Source organism: Anopheles arabiensis, chromosome 3 (genome assembly GCF_016920715.1).
Source record: "Anopheles arabiensis isolate DONGOLA chromosome 3, AaraD3, whole genome shotgun sequence".
NCBI classification, from domain to species: Eukaryota; Metazoa; Arthropoda; class Insecta; order Diptera; family Culicidae; genus Anopheles; species Anopheles arabiensis.
In genome coordinates, this window is record NC_053518.1 from 19705491 (window position 1) to 19732598 (window position 27108).

The following is a 27108-nucleotide window of genomic DNA, read 5'->3' on the forward strand; positions in this document are numbered from 1 at the left end:
AATCCGAACAATCACGGGGCGGTGATCGCCTCCGAAAACAGATTTTTGTGTCTTTCCCCCTGTGAGGGTGATTTTTGCAATCAAAATTAGCATTTAGAGCATTTAGAGGACACTCGAGGGGCATGACGACGCAACGTCGGGGTGCTGGTTCGCCTAATGAACTTCGCAATGCAAGTGGTGCGACGCTCGCCGGATGACTTCACCGGATATCCGGAGTGCTCGAGAGCGCGCGTACCATTTAGAACGCTCCATTTATTCTGCATCACACTACCGGACCGGTGTGAGTGTGTTCTTTCTAGATACTGGGAAAGACTTACGCTTCCCGAACCTTTTCCTTGTCACTTCAGTGTTTCTGTTTTGTTTGTTTGCTACATAAACATTAATCATTCTTGTGCGAATTTAACACACACAACACTTTTGCCATTCCTTCCTTATAATGGTTGCGCTTGCTACTTTTGCAATAATTCCTATTCCTGTCCTCCAGTCCTCTTTTTTATCCATTTAGGGTGATAACATGCCAATGTTACATGGTAGTAAAAAAGAAGCATTAAAATAACAAAACCGAAAATCCCACCCAGGGCGGTGCATCCGGAGCAAAACAAAACCAACCCTCACAGCGTGTGAGTGAGTGATACCGTTGGTAGCAGTGTGTCACACGAGCGGCACACAAAAAAGGAACCGCCCGCAGGTTCGGAAGTCATTAAACACACTTTTCAAATAATCGATACACTGAGGAGAAGGGCAAGAAAGCGGCACCCAAAACCGCGCCGTCAAAAAGGTTGCAATAGATTCCCTAGTTTTTGTTTTTTCTTTTTCATCCCCGAGTCGCTTTCCTTCTCTCGGGCTAGGGGCTGCAACGGTGGTAAGCCTTTCCTGCATCAACCCCGCGGCACTCAGCACTGTGGTAAGCCTCATGTAACGGATGCAATTTATTTACATGATTAAGCGTTTAACCGGCTCATATTGCGCGGTTAAGATGCCGGCGGCAATCGACCGCAAACCAGCCGCCAGAGCGCGGCTAGTTCCACATGGATAAACCCGCGAGCGGTGGTGTTTTTTTCTCGCCCAAATCCGACGGGGGTTAAAAACACACACGAGTTGTTGACTTGTTTCTAGCTGGAATCTATTACGCCTTCTCCTGCGGGGAGTTGTTGTCTCAACCCTTTGTCCATCTGGGTTGATTTCATGCCTCAGCTGTGTGTGTTTGAAACCCTTAAACATGAGCTTATTTGTAATTACTCGTGTTTAAGCGGTGTACGCATTTTATTGCACATTATAAGAACAACTCTACAAGTAGTTACGTTAGTTATTTAGTTAGATTAACTAAGATCCACCGGATACATCGGCGTACCCTTGACGCCCAGCCCTGTTACCGCGAACAGTGCACCGGCCGGTGCAGGCTGCGGCGATTTGAACTCCTTCGCGGCCGTCGTCACGTACAGAATGTCCAGATTGGGGCCACCGAATGCAGCCGAGGTGACCTGCTCGCACGGCAGCTTAATCTCCAGCTCGACCTTGCCCGTTCTGTCCGCGCGCGCGCAGGTGTGGTTGTGAAGCGACGCAAAGAGAAGGAGAGAGAGCAAAACAAACCACTGTAAACAACTTGCGAAGGCCACGACGCAGCGACCAAAATCGTTACGTTTGCAAACTTACTTCGAGTTCACCTTGTACACGGTGGATCCGCCAAAGGTGGCGACGTACAGCGAACCGTTCGCATCGATCGTCATACCGTCCGGCACGAACGGGGGCCGCTCGCCATTGACGCGGAAGTCAATTACCACACGCTCGCCGGCTACCAAAAACAAAAAAAGTTTGTTGTTAAAACACAAAGATTGTAAACAAGCTCACACACACACACACACACTTACAGATGTCTCCATTCGCGTCCACCTGGTACTCCTTCACGTCCAGATCGCAGGAATCGATGTAGTAGAACAGGTTGCCGGCCTCGTTCCAGCACAGCCCGTTCGACACACCGATCTTCTCCTTCAGCGTCACAAACTTGCCCTGCTTCGCGTCGTACCGGTAGAACGTGCCGAGTCGCATCTCGAAGATGTCACCCTTGGCCTCGAGGCGCATGGTACCGCCGTAGAAGCGTCCCTTGCTGTCAACCTTCGCATCGTTGAAACGGTTATCCTCCATCGTCGGTTCGACCTCGCCGACCGTGCGCACGAAGGTCGCTTTCTCCGAGCGACCGTCCCAGTCGACGAGCGTCACCTTCCGGTCGGTGCCGATGATAAAGTGCCGATCGTTACCCTTGACCGGTATGATGAACGAAATCACCGGGAAGCCATCTGGAAGAGGAACAGAACAATCAGAATTCGTTAATATCCTCAAGCGATTATTGCGGGTTATTGCACAACGTGGTCCAAGTAGGCATGTGACCTTATGACATTGAGATTAAGCCGGTAAGCGGAGGAGTTACATAATGCTGTCGTGGGCAATCTTGGGAAGTGAAATTAGGCACAACAATCTCAAGAAATTGAACCTAATCTTCAGCTAAACGCAATTCACAACAACTGCTTAAATAGTTTGAATGATAAACACTTACCGATGGTAGCATTGTACGTCTTGTTCTCGGCATAATCGTAACGATGGATCGATCCTCCGTAGATATCGTTGTAGTACAGGCTCTGACGTTCCACATCCCAGTGAGGTCCTGTCGAGTGTGAAGAACAGCATTATTAACTCACATGTGTTACATCGCACACCACTGAATATCCTGAAACACTTTCATATTCTTACACACACACACATACCTTCTCCAAGCACGGACAGTGGTGACGGTAGCTGCTCAACCTTGTACGAGGCCATCTTCTTCTTCTGCTTGTCCCGGGGAGGCTTTGCACGTTGTAATGAATGATGTCTTTTCAACCGCTTGCTACGATCGACTGAACCGCCAACCGGTACCGAGTGCATTCTTTTATACCGGGCCGGCGTTACCACTCACCCGGCTTTGAAGCGTTACCACCAAGATGTTGCGTTACATCTTCTGCGCGACCGTTCGGGCAGTTCGTTATCAGTAACGCAGCCGGTTCCTCGTCGGCAGCATCCCGCTTATCGCGCGGTCGGGTCCCATCCCCACGCTAAACGATCACTTTACACTCATTAAAGGATGTGTCCTATCGATAAGCGGGATTCGAACGATTTTTGGCTGTTTCGTTGGAAGATTTGATTCGGTTGGCTTTCGCTCGCCGTGCCATGTCGAGATAGTGCTGAGATCGGGTTTTTGAAATTTGAACCTCCAGCGGGGTGCGTTTTTTTTCTTCTCTCTGTTCGTGCCCCTGTGAATCGTGCGACCGTTGGTGATAGGGGACCGTCACTTCTGTCAGCGTGATAAAGATTTCACTGTCAGCCGAAGGAAAGTTTTGTCTTCTGTTTCGTTTGCCTTCCCTGCTCCCATTGCTCGAGTTTCAAATATTTCATTCAAGCCGTATCGACAACACCCGAAAGGGTCGTGCACCGATAAGACGATGCACCGGCCGACATTGGATGAGTTATTGCACGATTGTCGGTATGGTATGGTATTCGCTATCTGTGTCGCTGCAGCCATACCCCGCTTAATCAAGACGGAGCGCAATTATTCTCAATGGCGGTGATTGCCGAATGGTGTGATATGGAGGGTAATTAATTTGATTTTATTGCCGGCAGGTTGAGCTCGTTTTCCGGTTTTTTGGACACCAAGCGCGTAAGCGCCAGTGTGTTGGTTCAAGTTCAAGGTTCGTATACGTGATGTGGATGAGTTTTTCTTTTCTGTTGATTGAGCGGTAGTAGGTCAGATTTTAAAATGCAATTGAACCACTGCTCTATTTACGCTTGTTGGTTGTAAAGCACTAAAGCATGTCTAAGGGTAAGAACAATTGTAAGATTGTTCTTGATCTTGAACACTGCAAAACTGAATAATAAGAGGAGTTGGAATGAACAACACGTTTTAGACCTTATCAAAAGCTGCCCGAAAGTAAGCTAATGTGATAATGTGTTTCTAGCAACAGCATTTATTACAATTCTGACAGCTCTTATGTCTCTCCACAAAAACTAAAAGCACACGCGTGGGGGCAATCCGTTACGCTTCTAGAAAGCAGCCGATGGTTCGAAGAATAACACAGATTTGTGGTTATTACGTCCACTAGGGCAACCTAGTAACGATCATGCGCGATAACAAAACCACACCTTTCACAATTATATTATACTTATCAAAATGTTTTACATACAAATAAATTTATTTTATCTGCAGCAAGCTATCATTCCAGGAAAGGTCGCATCTACTCATTATTTCTTCATTCAGACAGTTTTGAAACGATTCTATTTCAGTATTAAAATTATCATTCGCTTAAAACAGATAGCAAATAATTTAATAAATAAGAGCATACACCTTCATTTTTCCGTTAGTGCATAATTTTAAGCTGATTATAAATATTTACATTGTAAAAGAGATGGTGTAGTCAAGCTATATCAAACCAAAAGCAATTGAATGAGTGTGAGGATTAATGTTAGCAATTGAATGCATCAATGAGGATTTTTCATTTCTTAGGGGTTTTCCTAGAATTTCTATTATACGCAATATACGCGTCAACTAAATATAAATCAATTATTTCAATAAATCCTTCGGATGATCTTAGATTTTGAGATAATTTGTTGTAAAGCACATATAATTGGAAAATATCTCATTTTTTCATGTTCATCATATCATATGTATAACAACATACAAGGTTTTCCCAAAGATTTTCGATGTTTTCCGATTTTGCTTAATTTTTTCTTACGATTTAAGGGTTGGGTTCAAGGGATACATATTATTTATTTGTGAAATAATGAAAAAATGATGATTAAATTCCAAAAAATATAGAAAGCGAATAATGAAAATATCACTAAGGTACCAAACAAAACAACCACAACAACCCCTGTAATTCATATTTTTATTGGTTTGATTTCCAATGAAAATATAATTAAAACATAAAACAAAAGTTAAGCAAACACCAGTAGTAGTTGTGTCTTGAAAACTTTCAATTTTAACATTTTATTTATTAATATTTGTTCTTAAATAATTTGGACAATTTCCACACCAAGTTTTCCTCTTTGAACGAACTCACTGCATCCCTGGGTGCAAAACCAAGTACCAAAAGTGAATTTAATTTCCCAGCAACAACCGCCCGATAATCCATTAGCCGTAATCAGTGTGTATAATCATTACACAACTATTCAAACATTCTCATCATCCCACCCCTACTTCCTCCTCCACTCAGACAGAAAGCAGCGAAAAAATAAAACTTTTACCCGTACAAACTCGCTGCACAAAAACACCCACACACACCACCTAAAATCACATCACGATCATCACCCGTTTGATGTTTCGCTCCGATAATTGATTCCCTTTTTTGTAAGGCCCCCGCGTTGCGAAAAGTAATCTGCGTTATTATGCACAAACCATCAACCCGGGGGGTTGGAGGGAGGGCGGGGTGAGGGAGACGACCTTCATTACACCGAAAATCACGTTTGCCCCGGTCAGTCAATCCGGTTGAGTCGGAAAGTGGTTCGGATTCAATTATCGGCGGCACTGCTGATCTGCTGAAGGGTGGTGAAAGGACATTGGATGAAAATTATGAAATTTTCAAACACACACACACGTACAAGAGGGCGTAATTAAAATGGGACGGTGGGCTTTCGCAGAATACGTGCCCGGAGTTAACTTGCTACCCCTCAAATGCAATAATTGCCCTCATCGGTATGCTAATTTATGCTGCCGGTACACACGCCGGCAAAGCAAAACAAAACCAGCAACAAAAAAAAAGGCTCAATGTTTGGTCTAAGTAGGCATGGTTTCCCTTTTTTCCGGGAAACTGTATTAAACTGCTGCTCTCACGCACGCTCACTAAAGCTTTCCATGCTTTTGTGCTTTTATTTATTTGCTCTCTCACTCTATCTCTCTCTCTCTCACACACACACACACTGCTCTTAGTGGAAGCTGTTTTATCACACTGCAACGTGGAAGACAAGAACGAAGTAAAATGTGCAAAAAGATGTGGCTTAAATTTTTAACGTTTTCCAACCACAAAACACATTCCCAATGGGAAAAGGAGGGAGACAGAGAGCGCACTGGCAAAAAATCAGACGAAATTGAAGAAAGAAAAAGGCGACGAGTGGTGGTGGAGTTTTTCATGACTCCACCAACATTTCCAACCATTCTTGCGAGTTTTCCTCCGTTCCCTTTCCATTGCCGCATTCCACTGTTACCGCATTATGTCGTGGATTGGTGTAAAAAGTGGAAATGAATAACGAAGCCATTTTCTTTATTTTATTTCGCCAGGCTCCTCTGCGCCACTCCTTATCTCTCTCGCTCCCTTTTATCCCCACTTCCCCAGAGCGGTGCCCATTTTTTGCCAGCGTGCAGCGGAGCGCGCTCGGTTTTGATGAAATAAAATTTTATCATCATCATATTTTATGAGGTATAATTTGCATTTTTGCCCACCCTCAGAAGCAGCATTTTCTTTTCCTCCTGCTGCCAGGGAATTATCATGTCATGCAGTGTGTGTGGGACTCTGCATACACACAGGCGCCTAGCACACAACCGTTACGAGATGACTGACATTAAGCTGCGTATCAAAGGAGGCCAAGCTTTCACGTGTTGTGTTGAACGTTGCCTGTTGGCGGGCTTGTCAGTAGTCCCTCACATACACACACGTGTGTGTGTGTGTGTTTACAATTCTCACCGGGAATGTTCTTGGCTGTTCTGTATTTTTCTCACACATACACACACGCTTGGATGCTTTCACTTCCGGTGGCGGTGGTGGTGGTGTCACAAACATCACTTTCGTGTCGTGAATTAGTAAATTGCGAAACATTACTACTGCCACGGGTGGCATGGAGGAGCAGGGAGCGGTTTGGTTTTCTTTATTTCGTGCCGCACCGCACTCGGCACCACTTGCCAGGAATCCATCAAGCAAAGACGCGCAGCGACCACGAGAAGTGCGGCCCATACAATCATGCATTTTTGATTACCGAAATGAAATAAAATTCAGTTTAGCCCATTTTAATGCACCCCGGTGGGTGACGGCTCACGGTGGGCGGGGGGTGGTCGGTGGTAGTAGGTTAATTTGCCTTTGGCCCCACCACCCCCAAGGGGCGGTAAAAAGCAATGGATGGGTGGCATGATGGGTGGTGAAATTATGACTACGTCAGAAACAGTACGAGGCTAAGTGGATTTTGGCCAATAAAACCTTCGGTAATCCAACGTTCGGCGTAGGACGGTGGTGGTTGAAATGTAGTGTGTGTGTGTGTGTTATTTTTATCTCATCACGTTTTAGAGCGCCGATGCGTTTTAGGCTGTGAGCTCCCGTGTGGTTTTATGTTTGGGTAATGCATATTCATGGGTAATTCTTTGCGAACGTGAATGTGGCATCAACCGTTGGAGCAATTTTGTTTAAAGATGACTGAAAAAAACATTTAAAAAGGTTCAACTGTTTTGTTGGCGTCATGTTAAAACGAGAAATGTATGGAACTACTCATATTTTACGTAAGAGATTTCACGAAATTTAACTGAAATTCCTTTTTTACAAATTAAAGATGAAAATTGAACGTTTCCCGCAGGAAGGCCTTACTATGCGCCTAAAAGTATGCAATAATTTTACAATTATGGTTTAATAGAGCTTGTAGGAGAGAATGTATTCATTCATTTTACAGGGTTTTCCAAGTCACTTTCAAATGTAAACATTGTTATTCACCGCGTGCAAGATGTTAATCCACATCAATCTGACGTTTCATTATCATCAAAGTAATTTTTAATTTTTCATTTCAACACGCCTCAAGCTGGATTGAGTTTGACAGTTCTTTGTTATCTGTTGAAAATCAAGTGTTAAAACTAAAATTTCATTTTGAAGCAAATAAATCATTTGATAGCTGTTGAAAAACATCTTGGATGCGGTGAAGAACAATGTTTACATTCGAAACTGACTTGGAATACCCTGTAAATCAAACCCTGCAATCAAAGCTCAATATCGACTACTTAAAACTTATTACAAATTCAATTAAAACATTTCAATGAAAGGCAAAAGCTAAACATTAATATTTATATAAAATTTATCAAAACATATGCGGAAAAAATAACTATTTCAAACAAACTAACAAAGCAGAAGAACAAATCTATATTCAAAAGGTTATACAATAAACCAAACAAAGTGCTGAACAAAAGATAGTATTTGAATAATGCAAATTGAGCATAACCAAGAAAAAAACTCGACCTTCATTCCATACAATAGCATAACTTCAGGCGCTTCCAGGATGTTTGCATTGTAGAGCTTCTTTTTAAATGTTTTTTTTTTAAACTTTATTATTTATGTTTTAAGGCTTTTTTTACTTCACAGCTGTATAAATAAATTACATGCCAACTTTTATAAAAATATTGCACTGTTTTAAGTTAAGCTGTTAACAGAATGAAAAGGATAATTGCTACATTAATGCTATACAAACAATCAAAAAAATTATTAAATAAAAACTTCATTCTCTATCAATTGTTTCTTAAAATAATAAAAATATGAAGATATGAATCATATTAGTTATGAATTGAAATACATCATACTTTTATCGAGAAGCATCGTAGAAGGAATAAAATATGGCGCAAGCTTTCCTTGATAAATCTAATACAATCAAGAAATCAGAATCAACCATTAAATTTTCATCCCGGTTTTGCTACTAACCCACCCCTAACACACACACACACGTAAACCCGGTACAAACAGTGTCGAAAAAAAAGGAAACAAATGCGGGGAAACTTCAAATTCGGGTCATGAATAAGAAATTAAATCATATTTTTTGCATCTACACGAAATCCCCCCACGGTGACATCCACACCGAGCTTGGCAAAGTGTACGAAGCAATCGAATCAAAAAAACAAATTGGAACAAAAGAAACGGCGAGCCAAATACGCACACAGCAAAAGCAAACCATTGCAGCAAAAAGCAACCCAAACGCCGGCTGCCTCTTTTGTCACCCACAAAACCGTTCGTACTGTCCCCTTTTCCGTTCTGCCGGATGTGAAAGAAAACATAAACATTAAGGCGACCAAAAGGCGTAAACAAAGGGTGAAAAAGGAAGGGGGTGTGGGGGAGGGGGTGTGCTACAACGCCATCGTGGAAAGCGCGTGGAAATGGAGAACGAAAAACGGGAAGGAAAAAACCACCCCAAAACGAAGTGGGCGGAGTTGATTGTGCACTCTTGATTTTCTTTCCCTGCGAGCGAGTATAGCAGGGGAAATAAATAGGGATACTCTGGTATCGTTTTGCGCCTTTCCGTCTTGGCGCTGCAAAGGCGCTGAACCTGATAGCGAGAGTGGCACAGTCGGCAAAAATATCCATCGTTGTGCGGGACGGGAGGGAGGGAGGCAGGGAGTGTAAAAATATAAATGGCTAAAACAGAATTGCGCACGAAAGGCTAAAATAACAAATCGTGCTGAGTGGGAAACAGCATGAAAGTGTGTGCCCCTGCCGATACTAACCTTTTTGGCGTCTCGGCATAAATGTTGCAAAAAGGAAGAGAAAAGGAGAGCGCCACGAGAAGTGCAGGGAAAAGGTACCAAAGTGCGGGCAGAATAAAATTATAATCCGAATGAATACATTTTTATCATTTTGTGATTACTTTTCTCTTCTACCGTTGTGTTGCTTCCGCTGCCGGAATAAAGAATTGGCCCCAGCAGTCACTACAGGCGGAAAGACCGGGAAAGAAAGTGTATAATTCTTTGCTTCCTTTCTTCTGCCTCTGCTCTTATCTGAGACGGCTGTCCTTCTGGGAAGAAAGAAAGAAAACGGTGTCAAAACCTCCTCAAGACTCAGGCAAACAAGGAGCAAGATGCTTGCTAGGAGGAAGATGACGCGCAAGGACGCACCCCGGCGGGAGGGCAGATTAGGAAGGTTTAAAATGAAATAAAAACGAACAACACCAAACCGGAGCGAGGGAGCCCGGAATGGCAGCCCAAAAAAAATGGAACAATTTTTTCGCTTAAATATTGCATCAAGCATAATTTGCTAAAAACGATATTCAAACGAAGTAGAGCGGCAACATTTCGCAAACAGCAGCAAAGGAGCAAGGGGAGCGAGAACCGAATTATGCTCTTTTCTTTTGACTTTAGCAACCGTAAACGTGCACGCGAATGTGTGTTTAGTTTAGCACAATGGTGTGAAACAGTGATACCACCGCCCGAGACGGAGCAGTAATCCTTAGCCCGAACGAATGAGAAAACATTGCAATTCGGCGAATGGAATTGTAGGAGCTTGCCGCGTACGACTGGAGAGGAAGAAGGTGGTTTTCTTTTTAAATGCTTTAGTTGGTAATAGGACGAGCAGCGCCAAGAAGCATTAGAGTAGCGTTGGCATTAGAAACAGGGAGGAAGAGGCTAAAGGAGCTAAATCATATAAATTATTCAAATTATACGTATACAGCCTTATTTTGACCGAAAGTCTTTTAAAGTATGATGAGAATGGCATCCGCTTTTCATCGGACCAACTCCGGAAGGTATTAGTGTCCACCGTTGGTCTGTTCTGTCATGCTTCTTGCTTGAAAGCAGCGAAAGTTTGCTTTTTATTCTGGTAGCCAGGTTGTTAAGGAATTTGAAACTTTTTTAAAAATAATTTTAAAATTAATAATAAGAATGATTTGTATTGTGCAAAGATCAATCCTTGGATTCGCTTAGAGCTCAACCAAGATAGGTTTGACAGAGTTTCCTATGCGGTGATAGATTAAGGTTCTAACTACTAGAACTATAAAAGGCTTGATGTCGGATTGATTTTGGGTTCAGATCGAATTTTAGTACATTTGTAACAAGTGTCTGGATTAACTTGAATTGTAGGACCTAAATAGGTTCAATATTAGGCCAAGGATTAGGATAGATTCAGTGCCATAAAAGTTCAGACATCAGTTCTTGAATCAGATCAGAGGAAAGGTTCAGCATCAGTTATTTAACCAGAAAGGTCCTATACCTAGTGGATCTAACGGTGGGCGGACTAGGCGGTCGTCTCGGTCGTTCAAGGATAGTATCTGGTATGTATAACTGGGTATCAGGGTATCTATAGTATATGGGCGTCATGGGTTCAAGGACCGTGCCGCCATACGTAGGACTGACTATCCTGCTATGGTGGGGTAATCCATAAGTCACTGAAAGCCAAAGCCCACAAGGGGTACGGGTAGGCCTTGAACGACGACGGTTGTTGAGCCAAAAGAAGAAGAAGAAGAAGAAGGAGAAGATGTATAGCAGTTGACAGAGATTGAACCGGCATTTGGATTTGCTACAAGCTCCCTTGTCTGGTTTCAATCCCAGAATCTGGAATGGTTTATGACCATACAAGTTCAGCCATCAGTTCTAGAACTGAATGATTTCCAAATCAGATCCAGGAATTGAATAGGTTCAACATTAGGCTCCTAATCAGGAATGTGTTTAGTATAAGTTCTAGGATCGGATGGTGTAGATAGTAGATGGTAGATCAATGACTAGGATGTTCGGTATCAATTCCTGAACTAGAAAGAGATCTATTTCCGTATAGATAGTAGATGTTAGATCAATGACTAATGATTTTCGGTATCAATTCCTGAACTAGAAAGAGATCTATTTCCTTTGTAGCACATGCATAGTTACAGTATCAGTTCAAAGATTTAATAGGTGTATCATCACCTTCCGGACAGGGATAGATACGATATCAGTTTCAGTTCAGAAATACATTTGTTATTAATCAGCTACAAGACCTGTCCAGTACCAGTGCCTAAAACGAGAAGCGCAAGGTAGTAGTTTCAAAGTCACGAAAGGTTCAGTTCCAATTTCTAATAGCCTTAGGGGATCTCAGGCTCTAATAATTAAACTTAAGAATATACATAAAAACGTTTAAAATAACGATCGATCAATATGGACAGTTTCAATTTACGCTAACCAACCATTTCGAAACCATCACAAATTCTTATGTAAAAGGAGCCAAAAATCTTAAAATCATTATTTTAATCAGTGAGTAGGTATGTAGTGTATCCACTTTGCACTCAAAAACAGAAATACATACAAAAATGCCTCCTATACCATCTCCAACAGCTCCTTGAAGGTCAACATCCAACGAACGCGTCAGTCTGCATTGTGATTTAATGCACAATGTCTGGCAACAGATTAAGATAAATCATGACACTGTCTTCCCCCCCTTCCATGCTGGTTCGATTGAAGCGTTAATGTCTTCTGAGTGATTTCACATGATCGATGGAGGAGAGTCTCTCGTTCATTTACCTCCTCCCTGAGTGAAAATTGTGAATAAAACAGTTCAATTCAAGGGCAAAACTCTTACTTCCAGCAACACCAGCATCCATTGTTCACGTGTCGACACCCCAGTGATGGTTCTTTTTAAATAAACTGCATGTCCCATTTGTTGTCTGTTGTAACCGATCTTAAACACAATTTAGATCAAACGCTCGTTAAAGGACCACCATTTACTGTACTTGTCATCCAGCAATAAAGGAAAACTCCACACCAACCACCACCGAAACCCGTTCCGCTTCTAAAGAGATTCGTAAATTAAATTGTATACACATTTATTCAAATCAATTCGATCGCAAACGATGCAAAGAAGGAAGGCGGGACCCACTCACTCATTCGCTTTTCAAATTCAAGATCCGCCAAGTGTCACGCAGCAAAAGTGGTTTGCGTACGAATGCGATGCGCTTGAGAGATGTTTTGTGCTACTTGAGCTGATTGGCACTGTTGTCAGTTGTGTGTGTCAGTGTTCCCGTTTTTACACCCCCCTATTCTACCCATACTGAAACACAATGGCCATCCAGTGGCACGATGCTTCCGCCCAGCGACGTTGGCATATGGTTTTGGATGCATTAATTAATCTTAATTATGACTAATAAAATTTGTTCATCATACGAATTAGACTCGATACGGTCTGGGGATGGGCGTGCGTGCGTTCCTATCGGCCCGGTGGACCCGTTTGGGGAGGGTGATGGTCCACTCCTAAACGAACGTTTAGGCTGCGATGACGTGCACCTAAGTCCTTGCCACGGAACTGTGGCTGACAAGATCGAACAATCGAACACACGGGAGGGAGTTGACGAGGGGGGGGGGGGGGGGGGTGTGAATGAGCGATTCGCGAGCTAGCCTTTTGGGCCTGGCATGGGCCTGACAGTGGCAGCACAAGAAGCAAGCAATTGAGTGATTCGTGGGTTGACAGATCAATTAGTAAGGAGCCGGTTGGTGATGGTGATGCTGCCCGCCAAGTGGCCGCGGTATTAATTGGCGTTAATTAATTTATTTTCATCATCTGCGTTTGTTTTGCATAAGTGCTCAATTCGATTGACTCGAGACTCGGTGCGGAATGTGTCTTCTGCGTGCGAGCGGCGTTTGGGGGGGGGGGGGGGTGATGGGATGGAGCAGTTGTCAAGCACGTCACACGTTGATATGCAGATGTGAGGATTAAACTCAAATGATAATTGGGTGAATTTTGTATGGCATAATAAAAATAACATTTGGCATATGTTCCATGGCGTATGAAAAGCCACCCCAAAACGAAACCAAGCTATATAACGCCCTCTAACGGATTGTCTCAGTCGAATTCCCTGTTTTGTGCCGAGAAATGCATAACTTCAGGCGAAAAATCTTAGTTCATGGGGAATTTAATATTGCATTAGCCTCAATTTGTTTAGATACTGATGTAATCAAGTTTTTCTACTTCTCTGAAGTACTTTATACATCACTACAGCTGTATTAAAACATCTTGTCAAATTATTTTAGATTTTATTTTGATATTGTGGTTTGAAGAGATTAAAACTGTAATTCTTCTAAAACGGCTGTCAAACATCAGATAATACGTATGTGTTAAAAACTGTAATAAGCTTATTTTAAAATGTTTTCTAATGTTTTCTCTAATATAATGAGGTTGAGCTTGATTATTGATTTTGAAATATATCTGACCATCTCTATTCAAGTTATTAGTTGTTGCCTAAGGCTCTCTAATACCTTTGTGCACTTACTGCGGCTGTCGTTTGAACATTTGAAGAAAATCACATTCCAAACAAAACCTTCAACTCTAAACAAAAACCAATAAAAACTAATAAAATAAAATCATCCCATCACAATCCCACCATTTTCCTAAAACAACACACCAAGAGTGTGTTACGCCGTATTCTCGAAATAGCTTCCCCTCGAGAAAGGCAAAACCCGAGCCACAAGTAAAATGAAAGTGCGAAAGGTTTACGTTTTATTTGATTAATTATTTAACGGATTAGATGCGTTTGATGTGCTTAGCAAACACACAACACACGCACACGTGAACACACACATCAATGCGCCCGTTGAGCAACACTGATTTCACTGAAGCACCACAACCCCGCCCGGTGTGTTTCGATCAATCGACCATTTTGCTTGTGCTCTTTCCTTAATGAAAATCTGTGCTTTACCAGTGCAGATCCACACTCAACACACACTCCTCTCTGCGTCGCTACTTCCACGAAAGGGCCACAAGTTGAAATGTGTCTATATAGCCGAGTGTAAGTATGTATGTGTGTGTGTTTTGTGTAGCTTTATTGAATTAATAATTTTCCTGCTGGAAGCGAAAACGGAACGCCAAGAAAGTCATGGTGTACCGATTTTCCGTTTGATTATTTACATGGTACACAGGATACACCACACACACACATACACACACACAGTCGCAGCCGATCTTCAACACAGCAATGTGTTGGGGCTTGGGCTTTCGGGGGGGAAAATCTCAGGATTTTCCACCAGCTCCAAGAAAGGGTGAGGATTACGATGGTGATGGCGGTCAAGCGTGTAAAGGACTGAACGTACGAGCTGTCTCTCTCTCGCTATCTCTCTTCTTTACACTTTATGCTAAAACATGTTTTAGCTAATTTGATTTCCCATTCCTCCTTTGTTCCTCCTCCTGCGGGCTCAAACCCAAGATTCCGGGAATGCGGAAAATCGGATCCAACACGCCGCCAACAAGCACTCGAGTCTTCTCCCCAATCTCTTTCCCCAACCGTCTTACATCCGTTGGTGTGCATGCGGCAACACGGCAACTTATCCCTCTTGATTACACAAACCCATTAGGAGAGTGTCCATTTTCTTGGGCACGTGGGGATAAGATCCGGAATGGTTCTCTCTCTCCCTCCCTCTATCAGAACAGAACCACAACCCGGTACACACACTGTGGACATCGCACACAACGCTGTGTTGGAAAGGGGGATTTAAAATGCAATTAACCAAATCACCGAGAGCTGACCAGGATTACTGAAATATTGATGAACTGCAAGGCTTTCCGGCACTTCGATTCTTCGGATACATTCGAACGGCCGAGTGGAGACAGATGCCGTCAGCAAGGGTTCAAGGCAGGTTCGGACCTGGTCGGACCGGACATTGCACCAGCCGGCCATCACAAGCCAGCAAGTTCTCAATAAATCGTATTTAGCAGGTGATGAAATTAGCACCTCGACGACACCAGGCGTCACACAGTCTGTATCAGTTTGTGTGCGTATGTGTGTAGCTGTGAGTGTGTATGTGTGTGTGTTATGCCATTTAATTAAGGATCGCTTCATCCTGCCCACCACACATGCTAATTCAATTTCCACTTTGTGTTTGATAATTAAGAGCCTTTTTCTTGTAGAAACTTTGAACAAGTGTTGGGCGTTAATAGAAAGGGCTTAAATAATGTGATTTTACATACCAAAACAAGAAGTCAAATCAACGCACACACCCATGCTCGCCCAGCAAGCGGCAATGTTTAATCTTCAAACGTAATTAAAATACGTCTTTCCTGCTCAGTGCTTCCTGTTTGCCCCTAAAGCATAGGATCTTCTCGTGCTCTCTCCTGCTTCCCTCTTTTTGAAGTTTTTGTAGCAAACACGCGCTCACCTACCAAACCCTATTTGAGATAAGAATTAGCAAATTAAACAGCGTAAATTACATCAAAAAAGCTTGAGCAGCAGCTGAAACGGTACGAGCAGTAAAGATCGGATGGATGGATGGACGGATCGTCCGTAGAGAGAGAGGCACATTGTACATTTGCCATTCTCGGTTTCTCGGTGCGCGGATTCATTCGTACGGTTCATTTCTAACCGTGCAAAATCACGAAACCAAACACTAATATTTCCACAGAAGATTAAATTTCATCTCGCCACCACTTTCCGACTCTGCCCCGCCACAGGGCGCGTGTGGTTTCATTTAATTTGAATTTGAATTTCAAAAGAATATCAAACGCTTCGCCTTTTCTCGCTCATTCTCCCTCTCTCTCTCGTTCGCTTCGCTTTCGAAAGAGCCGTTTGACGTTTGCCCCGTAGGATGATGAGTGGCACACCTTAACGCCACTCTGAAGTTGATTACAAATTCCAGTTAAATCATCTTCCAGCCGCCGTCACCGCCGACCTGGAAAGTGTGTGGTGTGGTGGTGCCGATCGTTCGTCTCATCAGGCAACGCAGGCCAACGCTAATTTCCATTCCATCAGGTGTGTGAGTGTGCTGCTTCAGCTCTTCAGGAGGTTTTTCTTGTTTTTGCTCCACAACCAAACAGTGCCTGTGCTCGTGGCAAAAGTTGTGCTCCAACAAGTGGAGAGGCTGAATCAGACAAGCACGGAGAACGCGGGCGGTTGTTTCTTCAGGAAGAAGTTAATTCGATAATTGGAGATAGATTAACGGTAATGAAATGTGATCACGGGCACGAGCGAGCGGCAGCAGCACGAAATGGTTTCAAGTTCATGATTAGCAAAGGGCGCTTCAAGATGATTTTTCACAGGTTTAGTTGCCGTAATATGTTCCAAATTATTTTGGAAAATATTAATCGAGTCGTTTTGAACGGCGAATGACTACAAAAATTATGTTGATTTTTAATATTCCTTTCTCGTACAACTCTTTCACAAATTCCTTTGCTTTATTTCATTGCAGCAATGGCGGATTCCGACCGGTACTGGATAATGGACAGCCAAGGACTACGCCACCGCTGTTCTTGCCGCCCCATCTTGCTTCCCTGAGCTCCCAGTTTAATCCACCGCTGTTTCCCAGCTTAAAAGGTAAAATTTGCTTTTGTATAAACTTTACTATTTAGAGTTATTAATGTTTGGTTTATGTGTTGCACATATTGGTATAATTTTGGAAGCATTGGTGCAGTATTATCAAAATTCATTTATTGTGGTAATTTTGCCTTCAAACCAAGCAATATTTCTTTTGAGGTCGAGCTTGGCCAAGCCTAGTTATTTTTTCCCCAAATGATAGGCAATGATAATCAATACAACGTGTAGAACTTAAAACAACCTTGGGAGCTCTTGAGACTTAGTTTTGGCACATAGTTAAACATAAGAAAATTCCATGATTTTGGCTATTTCTTTGTTTCTGATTTTTTTTTTTTTGCAAATATGGGATAGAGATATTTTTTAGAAAAAACCCAACATTTCTTTTGAAGCATAATAAGAAACCTATCCAAACCAAATTCGGATTTGGAAAAAAAAAATGCTTTAGTATGTTAAGCTGAGCATATAAAAAAATTTCCTTAAAATTTACAATAAATATGTATATTTTTACCGATGTTGGACTTTGGTGATTTTAAACTAGCTTCTAAACTAGTTCTTAGAAAAATTGCATAAAAATGGATTCGTTAGAGTTTCATCCTTGGGTATTGAAAATAAAATTACCTCGAAAAAAACATGATTTTTATTTTTGAGGTTATTTTTGCCGGGATGAAGCAAATACCCACTGTGCACTGCTTGTTGCAAGTGACAGCTGAGGAAAGCATAGTAACTAATTTCAATATTATTTTAGGAGAATAATTGTAGAATTAAATTTTATCCCTAAACATACATTATATTAGTCAGATGGTTTATGTAAGTCAATTTCATGCAACTGCTAATTCAAATGCTGCTGACAGTAGTTAAAATCAGTTAACGATTCAACCTTATACACAGCTTTAATTATCCCTATATGAGAGAAACAGTGAGTCACTGACTGGCTCCATGCTCCTCAGTAGCTTAGGCAGCGCTCTATATACCATTAAAGTTCAATAATGACTCGAACAAACAATGTTATGGTATTTTATCGTAGAAGCGCTTATAAATTCCTTTTTTTGTCGTTGAGGCTAGATATCGATCGTTATATAAGCATTTTTAAACACATTTCTATTGGTTTGAAAACTAAACAGCAGTTTAGAACTCATGACTTTTTTAGTTCCTGTCGATAATTGCGGTTTGGATAGTTAGATTATTTTTATAATATTTTTTTGATATAATTCTTAAAGCAAAAGTGCAGCCAATTGAGCTTTTAGATTGTCCCAGTCGATGGTTATGTTTTTTTTTTCCCTAAAACATTACAATCGATTGAATATAATTTCCGAACTAAAAATTACACTTAACAATATTAAGCTTCACATTACCAGACTTGCTCATTTCATAATCCTAATGAAGCTAACGAGAAAGCTCTTAGCCCAACCGTGCCCTGTCCTGCCCTGCCCCGAACTAACTTACACACTCTTACGGCACGCTGCCCACTTTCACCCAAACCCAACTCAAAATAGACTCGCACCCAGGAACGAAGAAAACGCACGTTCCTTCGTTACAAGAAGGCGGTACACGACGGCGCCACCACGCGCTCCAAAGTGAGGCTAATTAATTATTCACTTCGTGCACAATATTGATAATTTAAACAGCATCAAATTACACTTTAACGGCATGATTATGTCCTCCCCACCTCTGCCGCAACATGCTGCTGGCGATGGGGGGGGGGAGAGCGAGCAGTGAAAAGTGAAGGAACCCTGTGCTCACCAGCAGGAAGTACCTCCTGCTAGTCACAAAGATGGTGGTTGTGCCGGCTCGATTTCCTCAGTCCACTGCGTCCTTCGCCCTTCACCAAAAACCCTCCAAAAGTGCGATGGAAAATTTAATAAACGGAAAGAGCGAGCGAAGGCAATCATGCTGCACCTGTGCGAAACCGAACCAAACACACACACACACACACACACACACACTTTTCGTGCTGCCACTCATTTTGCAAGCAACAGGGGCGAAAGGTGTTGCAAGCGAAAAGCCACAAGCTGCTCGATAGCAGGGAGCAGTGCCCAAGAAAGTGCCCAATAGTTCAAAGGGAACTTTCGTTCGGTGTGAAGCGCGATGCGGTTTTCTGCTCAGCATTTTCGGAATGTTCTCCACCGAACCCTTCCGCCCTCCGCCCTCCACCGGGTGGGGATAGTTTGCTGCTAAGAAGATTAGTGTGTGACGGGGTAGACACCAGCACCACCAACACCACTACGGCAGATGAGGAAACTCCCGCTTGATTGAAGTGCATCGAGACACGGACACCGAACTTTCCGCACGCCCGCTGGCACAAGCGCTAACACGACGCCTTTCCCCGTGGATGAATTATTCATCCCGAACGCAACCGTAGCACCTTGCTCTTTATTGCTTGCCAAGCTAAGGTAAGGGTTAGTTGCTAAAGGAGGGCTAAACTATTACACTAAAGGAAGGAAACTCGTACTGCTTCATATACCCACACAAACATGGATAAGATGCTTTCTTCACTCACCAAACTCAAGACTCAAGTGTGCGCTCGTTCCATCATTTCCATCAAATTTCACCACACCGAACCTCATCGTCGTCGCCGTCGTCTCAGCGCGTGTCTGGGGCGAAGCGTTGGTTGGTGTAAAACAATTTGCCTTCCTACATTAAAATATAATTCTGATTCACCGCGGAAAAGATTTATGCTCACGCTACTTGAATTAGTCAGCTACGGCGCTAGTCTGTACCGAGAAGGTGGCTCGGGTTTCGTATGGGAATGTTCCTGGAAAACAGGTTGTGTTCCCACAGGCAGACGAGACGGCGGCCCTTTTCGACGAAATCCATCAATATTGATTAGATATTTTCTACAATCAGGTTTTACAGTCAGGATCAGGCTGCTGCTGCTGCCTGCATTCTGAGGATCGGTGATACCCCCCCCCCCTCCACGGTACCGTACAAACCCGATTAGACAGTCTCTGCTCGACAGTCTTGTATTAAATTAGGATTTTGATGGATTATGCGCGAAAGCATGTGTTACATTCCTTGTATTGCTTTAGTTACTTTTACCGGTATTTTTAAGAAGTGATTGTGTTTGACTGGCATTTATAGCAGCCACAAAGCTTTTTGAGTCTTATGAAGGATAAAATACCACGCGCTGATGACTTCTAGGGTTTAGACAATCTATTTTTGCAAGTGTGTACATTTTATAATAATTTTACTTATTCATTAACAATATTTTGCTAATATGCGTATAGCCCTTTAATTTAACAAAAAGAAAGATGATTCGGACTTTAAATACCATTATTTTTATAGTTCAAAGATACTTTAGTCACGCAAATCAACCACTGAAATTCATGTGTCGCTTATTTTAGCCTGACCAATCAGGTAAACCATCATAAGTTTAATTATATTGAAATTACATGAATTAGATAGAACCAATAAATGCTTGTCTTTCAAATTTTACATACCATCCGGTGTGTTTTTTGAGACAATCTAAAAACAATTGAAGAAATTCATACAAGTGGCACAAAGTGATTTTAATGTCATTTACCGTATTGCTTCGAATACCGACACTTGAGGCAGTTTGGGCATATCATAATTTCTCACTAATTCATATTTAATTCGTCATACCCCAACATAACTCATTTTACTGAAGCAAACCTTCTACAGATTCGAGCTCATGTTTCAAATTACGGACGTTTTGATTCATATTCCGGACAGCCTCAAAACTTCGTTTTTAATCGTCACTTAAACACATTTTTTTTAAACATATTTTAACGTCCGGACATCAAATTCAGAGGATCAGTGTCTTACTAGATCGACAGGATGACGGTTTTACTGACAACGGGACTTGGGTGCGGTTTTTCTCTTGCACTCTTAGACGCATTGAACCGAAGTACTGCTGCGCGATTCGAAGATTCTTCCTGTACGGCCATCATGGCATTGGCCACATCTTTCTTCAAATATTATAGTTTCATTAGTCTCTCTGAATCTTTATACATGTTATTATCACTGTCCAAAACCATATTTTTTATACAATCAACCACTATTTAAATTTAAAATATAAAATCTAAATCTGAAATTATAAAGCAATATGCCCAGCGACCAGATATGAATAATTTCAATAAAAACATGATGAGCGTTTGGTGTTTGAAGCTGTCTGTTATATTTATGAAGCATAACGGTAAAAGTTCATGTAATTCTAAAGAATTACAGAATCTTCTTTTTGGCACAACAACCGCTGGCGGTCAAGGCCTGCGCCTGTACCCACTAGTGAAGTGAGCTTGGCTTTCAGTGACTTATTGTTACCATAGCAGGATAGTCAGTCCTACGTATGGGGGCACGGTCTATTCGGGACTTGAACCCATGACGGGCATGTTGTTAAGTCGTTCGAGTTGACGACTGTACCACCAGACCGGCCAAAGAATTAGAGAATAATTATTAAAATAATTAGTATAAAAAATATTATTTCAAGGTAAAGAATGCTTTCAAGTTTTATTTCTCCCTCCTTTTTAACGCACAAAAACAAAGTTTAGTTCAATTAATAATTATAGGATATAATGGTTACTAGTTAAAAAATAAATTAAAAAAACAAACAAAGCAATATTTAAAAAAAAATATTCATACCCATGGAAACATGTCTATTTTCCTCCAAAATGATTGTCATTTGATACCATAAGTTAAGCATATAATCTATTTGGAGCAGTATCCTTGTTATCCTAACTAGAAACTGTTGCTATACCAAGGAGAAGCTGTACGATATATACATAAAAATCCTTTCCAAATACTCTTCCATTACCGATGTCAACCAAACCTGGCACTTTAAAAAGCTGCACGAGATTAAGGAGCGCCCCCAAAATGTACGGCCTCCCGTGAAAGATTTACTTGCCTAACAACTTTGTCAAACGACGATCAGGCTCTAATGATGGAGTTCTTTCACCCTTAAATCGCTCTGTTATCAACAGGCAACACCTTACCACGAGCGGCAGCTTTCAGCTTTTTAAGAGTAACAAAAACGAAGCCCTGCCACACACATACATACACACACACACTACCAAACACATCCGGACACCCTTAGGTACAGCGAAGGGAAGCAGCGAAGCTGGGCTTCCGCTCTTTGCCGGAATCGCCTTTTAATTCGTTTACCAGCGTCAATATCAAGTTAAAACACCCGTAAAAATAAATTTAAATTTCATTACATCCTACCGCCTTGGTGGCGGTAAAAGCGGGAAGCAGGGCTGTGGGGAGCGTAACGGCACAAAAAATGTATAAAAATCCCCCACAAAAAACACAGGCTCACAGGGTTTTGCGACGGCAGTGCTGTGCCAGCTGGTGCAAGAAGAACACAAAGCAGCAGCACACATTTTACGGGCGAAAGTTTTACAAATTTGCTCACGAGCATCACACAAGCATTACCCGTTAACTCAATACAGACCCGCGTGTGGGGCGGTTCGTGTTGTTGTGCGCCCCTCAACTACTACACCGTGCGGAAGAGAAGCTGCTGCAAAGTAAATGATAAACCTTAAGCACCAGCTGGCCAGGTGAAAAGGGATGCCGATGTCGTTTTATGTTTGGTTTTACGTGTTGTTTTGGAAGGTTTGCCTTTTTAAACATTGTGACACTGGCTCGATGCCAAGCAAGGAAGAAAAAACCACCGGCTTTCCCTTTGTCCCCCTAAATGGAGACGCATGGCTGCCCGTGGCACGACGATGCAGATGGAGAAGCCTGGTCAGTGGTATAATGCACAGTGCCGCCACCCCCTCCCTCTTCTTCTTCGGGTGGCCTTATTGGATCGTATTCAATTAAAGTTTAATGAGATGATCACAACTTTTCCTTTGCCGGGTGATTGTTGCAGCAAATTGAGTTAAATGAAATTATGCGGATTAAACCTCCCGTAGGAGGTGGTGTAAGGGGTAGCGTGGGTTAGGTTTGTTTTTTAGAGACGGTGTATAGATGTCGATTGTATGTGCGCAAATAGCGCAAGAAGGCAAAAGTTGCATCTGCACAAATTCATTCTTCCTTTCAATCGATAGTTAATGGGGAGGTTGTGATGTTAAAGACTCAAAACTATTATTTTTATAGATTATAATTAGTATAGATTCAATTATCACAATTTTTAACGTTTTTTAACATCAACTTCGACATACAATTTCTTAGTTAAGCGTTGTTGGATACTTTGCTGTTAAGTGCAGAAAATTAAGTATTACATGAGTCTTACAGGGTTTTCCAAATCAATTTCGAGTGTGCACATCACTACAGGAATTTCCAAGTCAGTTTCGAATGTGACCGTTGTTATTCACCGCGTGCAAGATGTTGCAGGGTTTTCCAAGTCACCGAACATCGACGGTGAATGGGCGATGAGGTCCGGCCTCAAAACCCCGGTGAAAAAAACGATGAAAAGAGCCCAATGAAGTGTTGAAAATCATCCTGAAGAAATTAAAAATTATTATGAAGGAAATTAAATATTAGATCGGTGTGAAATAATATTCGAAATTGACTTGGAAAACCCTGTAACACTCATGGAATACTTAACTTACAATCGAAATTGACTTGGAAAACCCTTTAATCTACATCAATCTGATATTTCATTTTCATCATAATCACTATGATTTCCTTCAACATGATTTTCAACACTTGAACGGTTTAACGCGTGATGAGATCTGGCTTCAAACCTCCGGTGAAAAAACGATGGAAAGAGATTAATAAGGTGTTGAAAATCATGCTGTAGAAATTAAAAATTATTATGACGAAAATGATATATCAGAGTGACGTAAAATTACACGCTTTTACACGGTGAAAAACAATGTTTACATACGAAAGTGAATAGGAAAATCCTGTATTAACCGCCTTCAAGATGTTTTTCGACAGCTGTCAAATGGTGTATTTGCTTCATAATAAAATTTAAGTTCTTACATATGATTTTCAACACCCCACACAGAACTGGCAAATTCAATCCGGCTTGGAATGTGTTGCAAATCATGTGGAAGAGCTCAAACATTATTGTGCTGCAAATACAACATTTGACAGCTGTAGAAAAATATCTCGCAAGCAATCAAGAACTTTGTTGACATTGGAGATGTTGACTCAGAAAACCCTGTATTGTGATACAAATGAAATATTTGACAGCTGTTGAAAACATCTCGCAATCAATGGAAAATGTTGCACACATTGGAAATTGACTCCGCAAGCCCTGCAATTTCACACAAAACTCAATTTGAAAGGTTATGATTAGAAAAAATACATTTTACACATTTCATTCGAATTTGAACTAATAGGAATACTTTAAACCTCTTGCGAACAATATGAAAGGCAGTGAATTAACCAATACGTTCACCATTTTCTCACTTCCAGCTGCCTTCCCGGGGCTCTGCTCCTGCTGCCCGGTCAAAACACCCACCACGACCGGTTCCTCCTCGTCGCCCACGTGCAGCTCGTCCTCCCCGCCCTCAACCACCGCGCACACCGGCGGTACGGTGGTCGGTTCGTCCGCTTCCGGCCTGTCCGCGATCACCAACTCCGTCGTCAACAGTGGGCTGCCCGATCCGCGCTCCTCCTCCGTGGCGGAGCTGCGCCGCAAGGCACAGGAACACTCGGCCGCCCTGCTCCACTCGCTGCAGGCGGCCGCCGCCGCCGGGCTGGCCTTTCCCGGGTTCCATCTGCCGCCGCTGTCGCTCCACTCGGCCCTCAGCAGTGCCGGCCGGAAGCCGTCGGACTTTATCAGCGATCTTTCCATGCACCATCACCACCATCATCACCATCTGGCGGCGGCTGCAGCAGCGTCCCACCATCTGGGCGCGGGCCATCTCGTTGGCATGCATCACATTCCCAACAACAACAACAACAACAACAATAATGCCACAACAATTAACAATAACAGCGCGACTAGTGGTAGCGGCAGCCCGTCGGAGAATAGAACGTTGGCGTCGGATTCGCCCCGATCGCACGCCAGCAACGAAAAGCCAGACACGAACGAATAGAGCGAGAGGGAAAGCGAGAGGGTAAGCGGCGATGCAAATTCAAACGAAATCATAAATTTAACGTTAAAATAGAGATAGAGTGCGAGCAACAGCTAGCACAGTAGCAAAATAGGCGAGCGTAATCTTAAATCGAACTTGATATTATTAATCTTATTCATTCGTTGGTTGATAAACAAAAGAACAAATAAGCTTTTCCTCACCGAGTAGAAGTTTTCCGAAAAATGGCGCAAAGTTAATAATCGCTTAACGCACCGTTTCAATGACAAATAAAGCACGTTAAATAAATAGATTGTGAGGATATTATTATCTAAAGGTAAACCAAGATCGATTGTATGAACAAAATGCAAGATTTCAAACAACACTGTACATTAATAAAGTAATTCTAAACAAAACCATTTAAAGCGAAACTTCAAAATAAAAGACAGTTCAATATACAACAGTCAAATAACACAAGGACGAGAAGCATTTTGAGGCGCAAGCTACATGTAGATTATGATAACAATATTAATGCACACATTAAATGCTAGTGATTAAATAAGAATCAAAATGCCACAACACAAAATGCACTCAAACAATCACACTCATCATACACACACATACACTCACACACACACTCACTTGTACAAAAAGATTCTGCGCAGTATTCATTAGCAATAATAGGTTGTTGGAAGAAAAAAATGCCACCAAAAGATAGCAAAAAGGATGGCCTCTTTGCACATTCTCTCGTGGCGTGCCACGATGCGGGAGATGCGAAGAAAGTCAAACTTACATTAAATCTATCAACACATTGGTACACACTTACAGCTAAGCTTTGACATTACGAGGCGCATGCAATGTATGAAATATGAGCGCGAACAGTAATTAAATCAACAATAAACATTAACGATTAAGTGAAGGACAAACTGTGCCAGCAATATTATAATGTATTATTCCAATTAGCAAAGTGAGCCCCCACAGCAGCCATCGAGTAAGCTGATAGCGGTGAACAACTGCGTGTGAAGGTGGTGTTATAAATTAACAAAATGCAAACGAATCACATGTAAAGCTGTAAATCGATACAATTCGTTTCGTTCCTTTTTTTCTCCAGTTCATAATGAAAATAAAGAAACATATTTAAAACGTAGTTCAAGTATTGTTCAATCCCTCCAAGGTATTCTTAACTCTTGATTAGCCTTGTGCTGTACAACCACAGTTAATATCACAAATAGGTCATCATTAATTTCTATTACAATAAAGCTCCCACAAAATGCAAATATTACTTTCGACGTAAGTATTGTATGTGAACAATAATGTAGTGTTTTATTTTTGTTCTGTTCTCTGAAGGGTTTTGAATCAAAGGCTATTAACGATCAAAAAAATGCGTAATTTGCACCAAGACTGCAACCAAGAATGATCAAGAATTTTGCGCCTAAGATCTCCTGAAAGTGTTTTCGCATCTCCCATCTCTTTCTTTTTGTCTTATTTTACTTGATGCATTTGAGTTTGTGTACACTAGACGAAAGCTCGATAATAATTCCGTTCGTAATCTCGGATACAGCCGAACTGACCGAAAACATCTGCAATATTGCCAATGTAAAATGCTGGATTATTGCAATAAAATAATCTGCTATAGTCGCAATAAATTGGTTACAATTGTAAAAAACTGGGAAAATTGTAGACAAAATCAGCATTTGTCGAAACAAAATGCGATTGTCGCAAAAAAAGCCTAAGATTGTCGCAAAATAATCTGCGATTGCAGATGAGTGTCTTTAATGGTTCTTCCCATCACTTTTTATATCAACTTTCCCTAACATCCTTCCGCAATCTCCTAAAATCCTACCTATTATTTGTACCCTACTTCCAGTGTTTTATCATTAAGCTGCTGTATTTTTTTTATGTTATATTAGTACATAAGAATATATTGTGAAGAATATATGAAAGTGAATATGAATATGAACAAAACCCACGATTGTCGCAAAAAAGCTGCGATTGTCGCAACAAAATCTACAATTGTTGCAAAAAAACTGCGATATTTGCAATTTTAGCTTAAGTATTTTTCGATTGTCCCGAAAAAAACGATTAACTAAAAAAAAATCTGCAATTGTCGCAAAAAATTTGAGATTTTAGTGTACTATGATACATAAGCTTATCAGCGGTTACACTGACTCCT

At 41.7% G+C, this 27108-nt stretch overlaps 2 protein-coding genes across 3 annotated transcripts in view; one reads left to right on the forward strand and one right to left on the reverse strand.

The window, feature by feature from the left end:
• The window catches only part of LOC120902073 (diencephalon/mesencephalon homeobox protein 1-like), a 91569-nt gene extending 65487 nt beyond the window's left edge, over positions 1-26082 (forward strand). For both annotated transcript variants that reach the window (XM_040310558.1, XM_040310559.1), the window contains 2 exons: positions 16889-17013; positions 24334-26082. In XM_040310558.1, coding sequence (XP_040166492.1) covers positions 16889-17013; positions 24334-24959 — 751 coding nt within the window. In that variant the 3' untranslated portion in view covers positions 24960-26082. The remainder of the gene's footprint in view (positions 1-16888; positions 17014-24333) is intronic.
• On the reverse strand, positions 1226-2934 carry LOC120902074 (regucalcin). The gene is made up of 5 exons (XM_040310560.1): positions 2760-2934; positions 2552-2659; positions 1869-2294; positions 1654-1792; positions 1226-1524 (listed from the first exon to the last, which is right to left on the reverse strand). Exons 1-5 carry the CDS (start codon positions 2917-2919, stop codon positions 1320-1322), a joined length of 1038 nt encoding a protein of 345 aa, XP_040166494.1. The 5' UTR covers positions 2920-2934; the 3' UTR covers positions 1226-1319.
• Positions 26083-27108: the final 1026 nt, after the last annotated feature.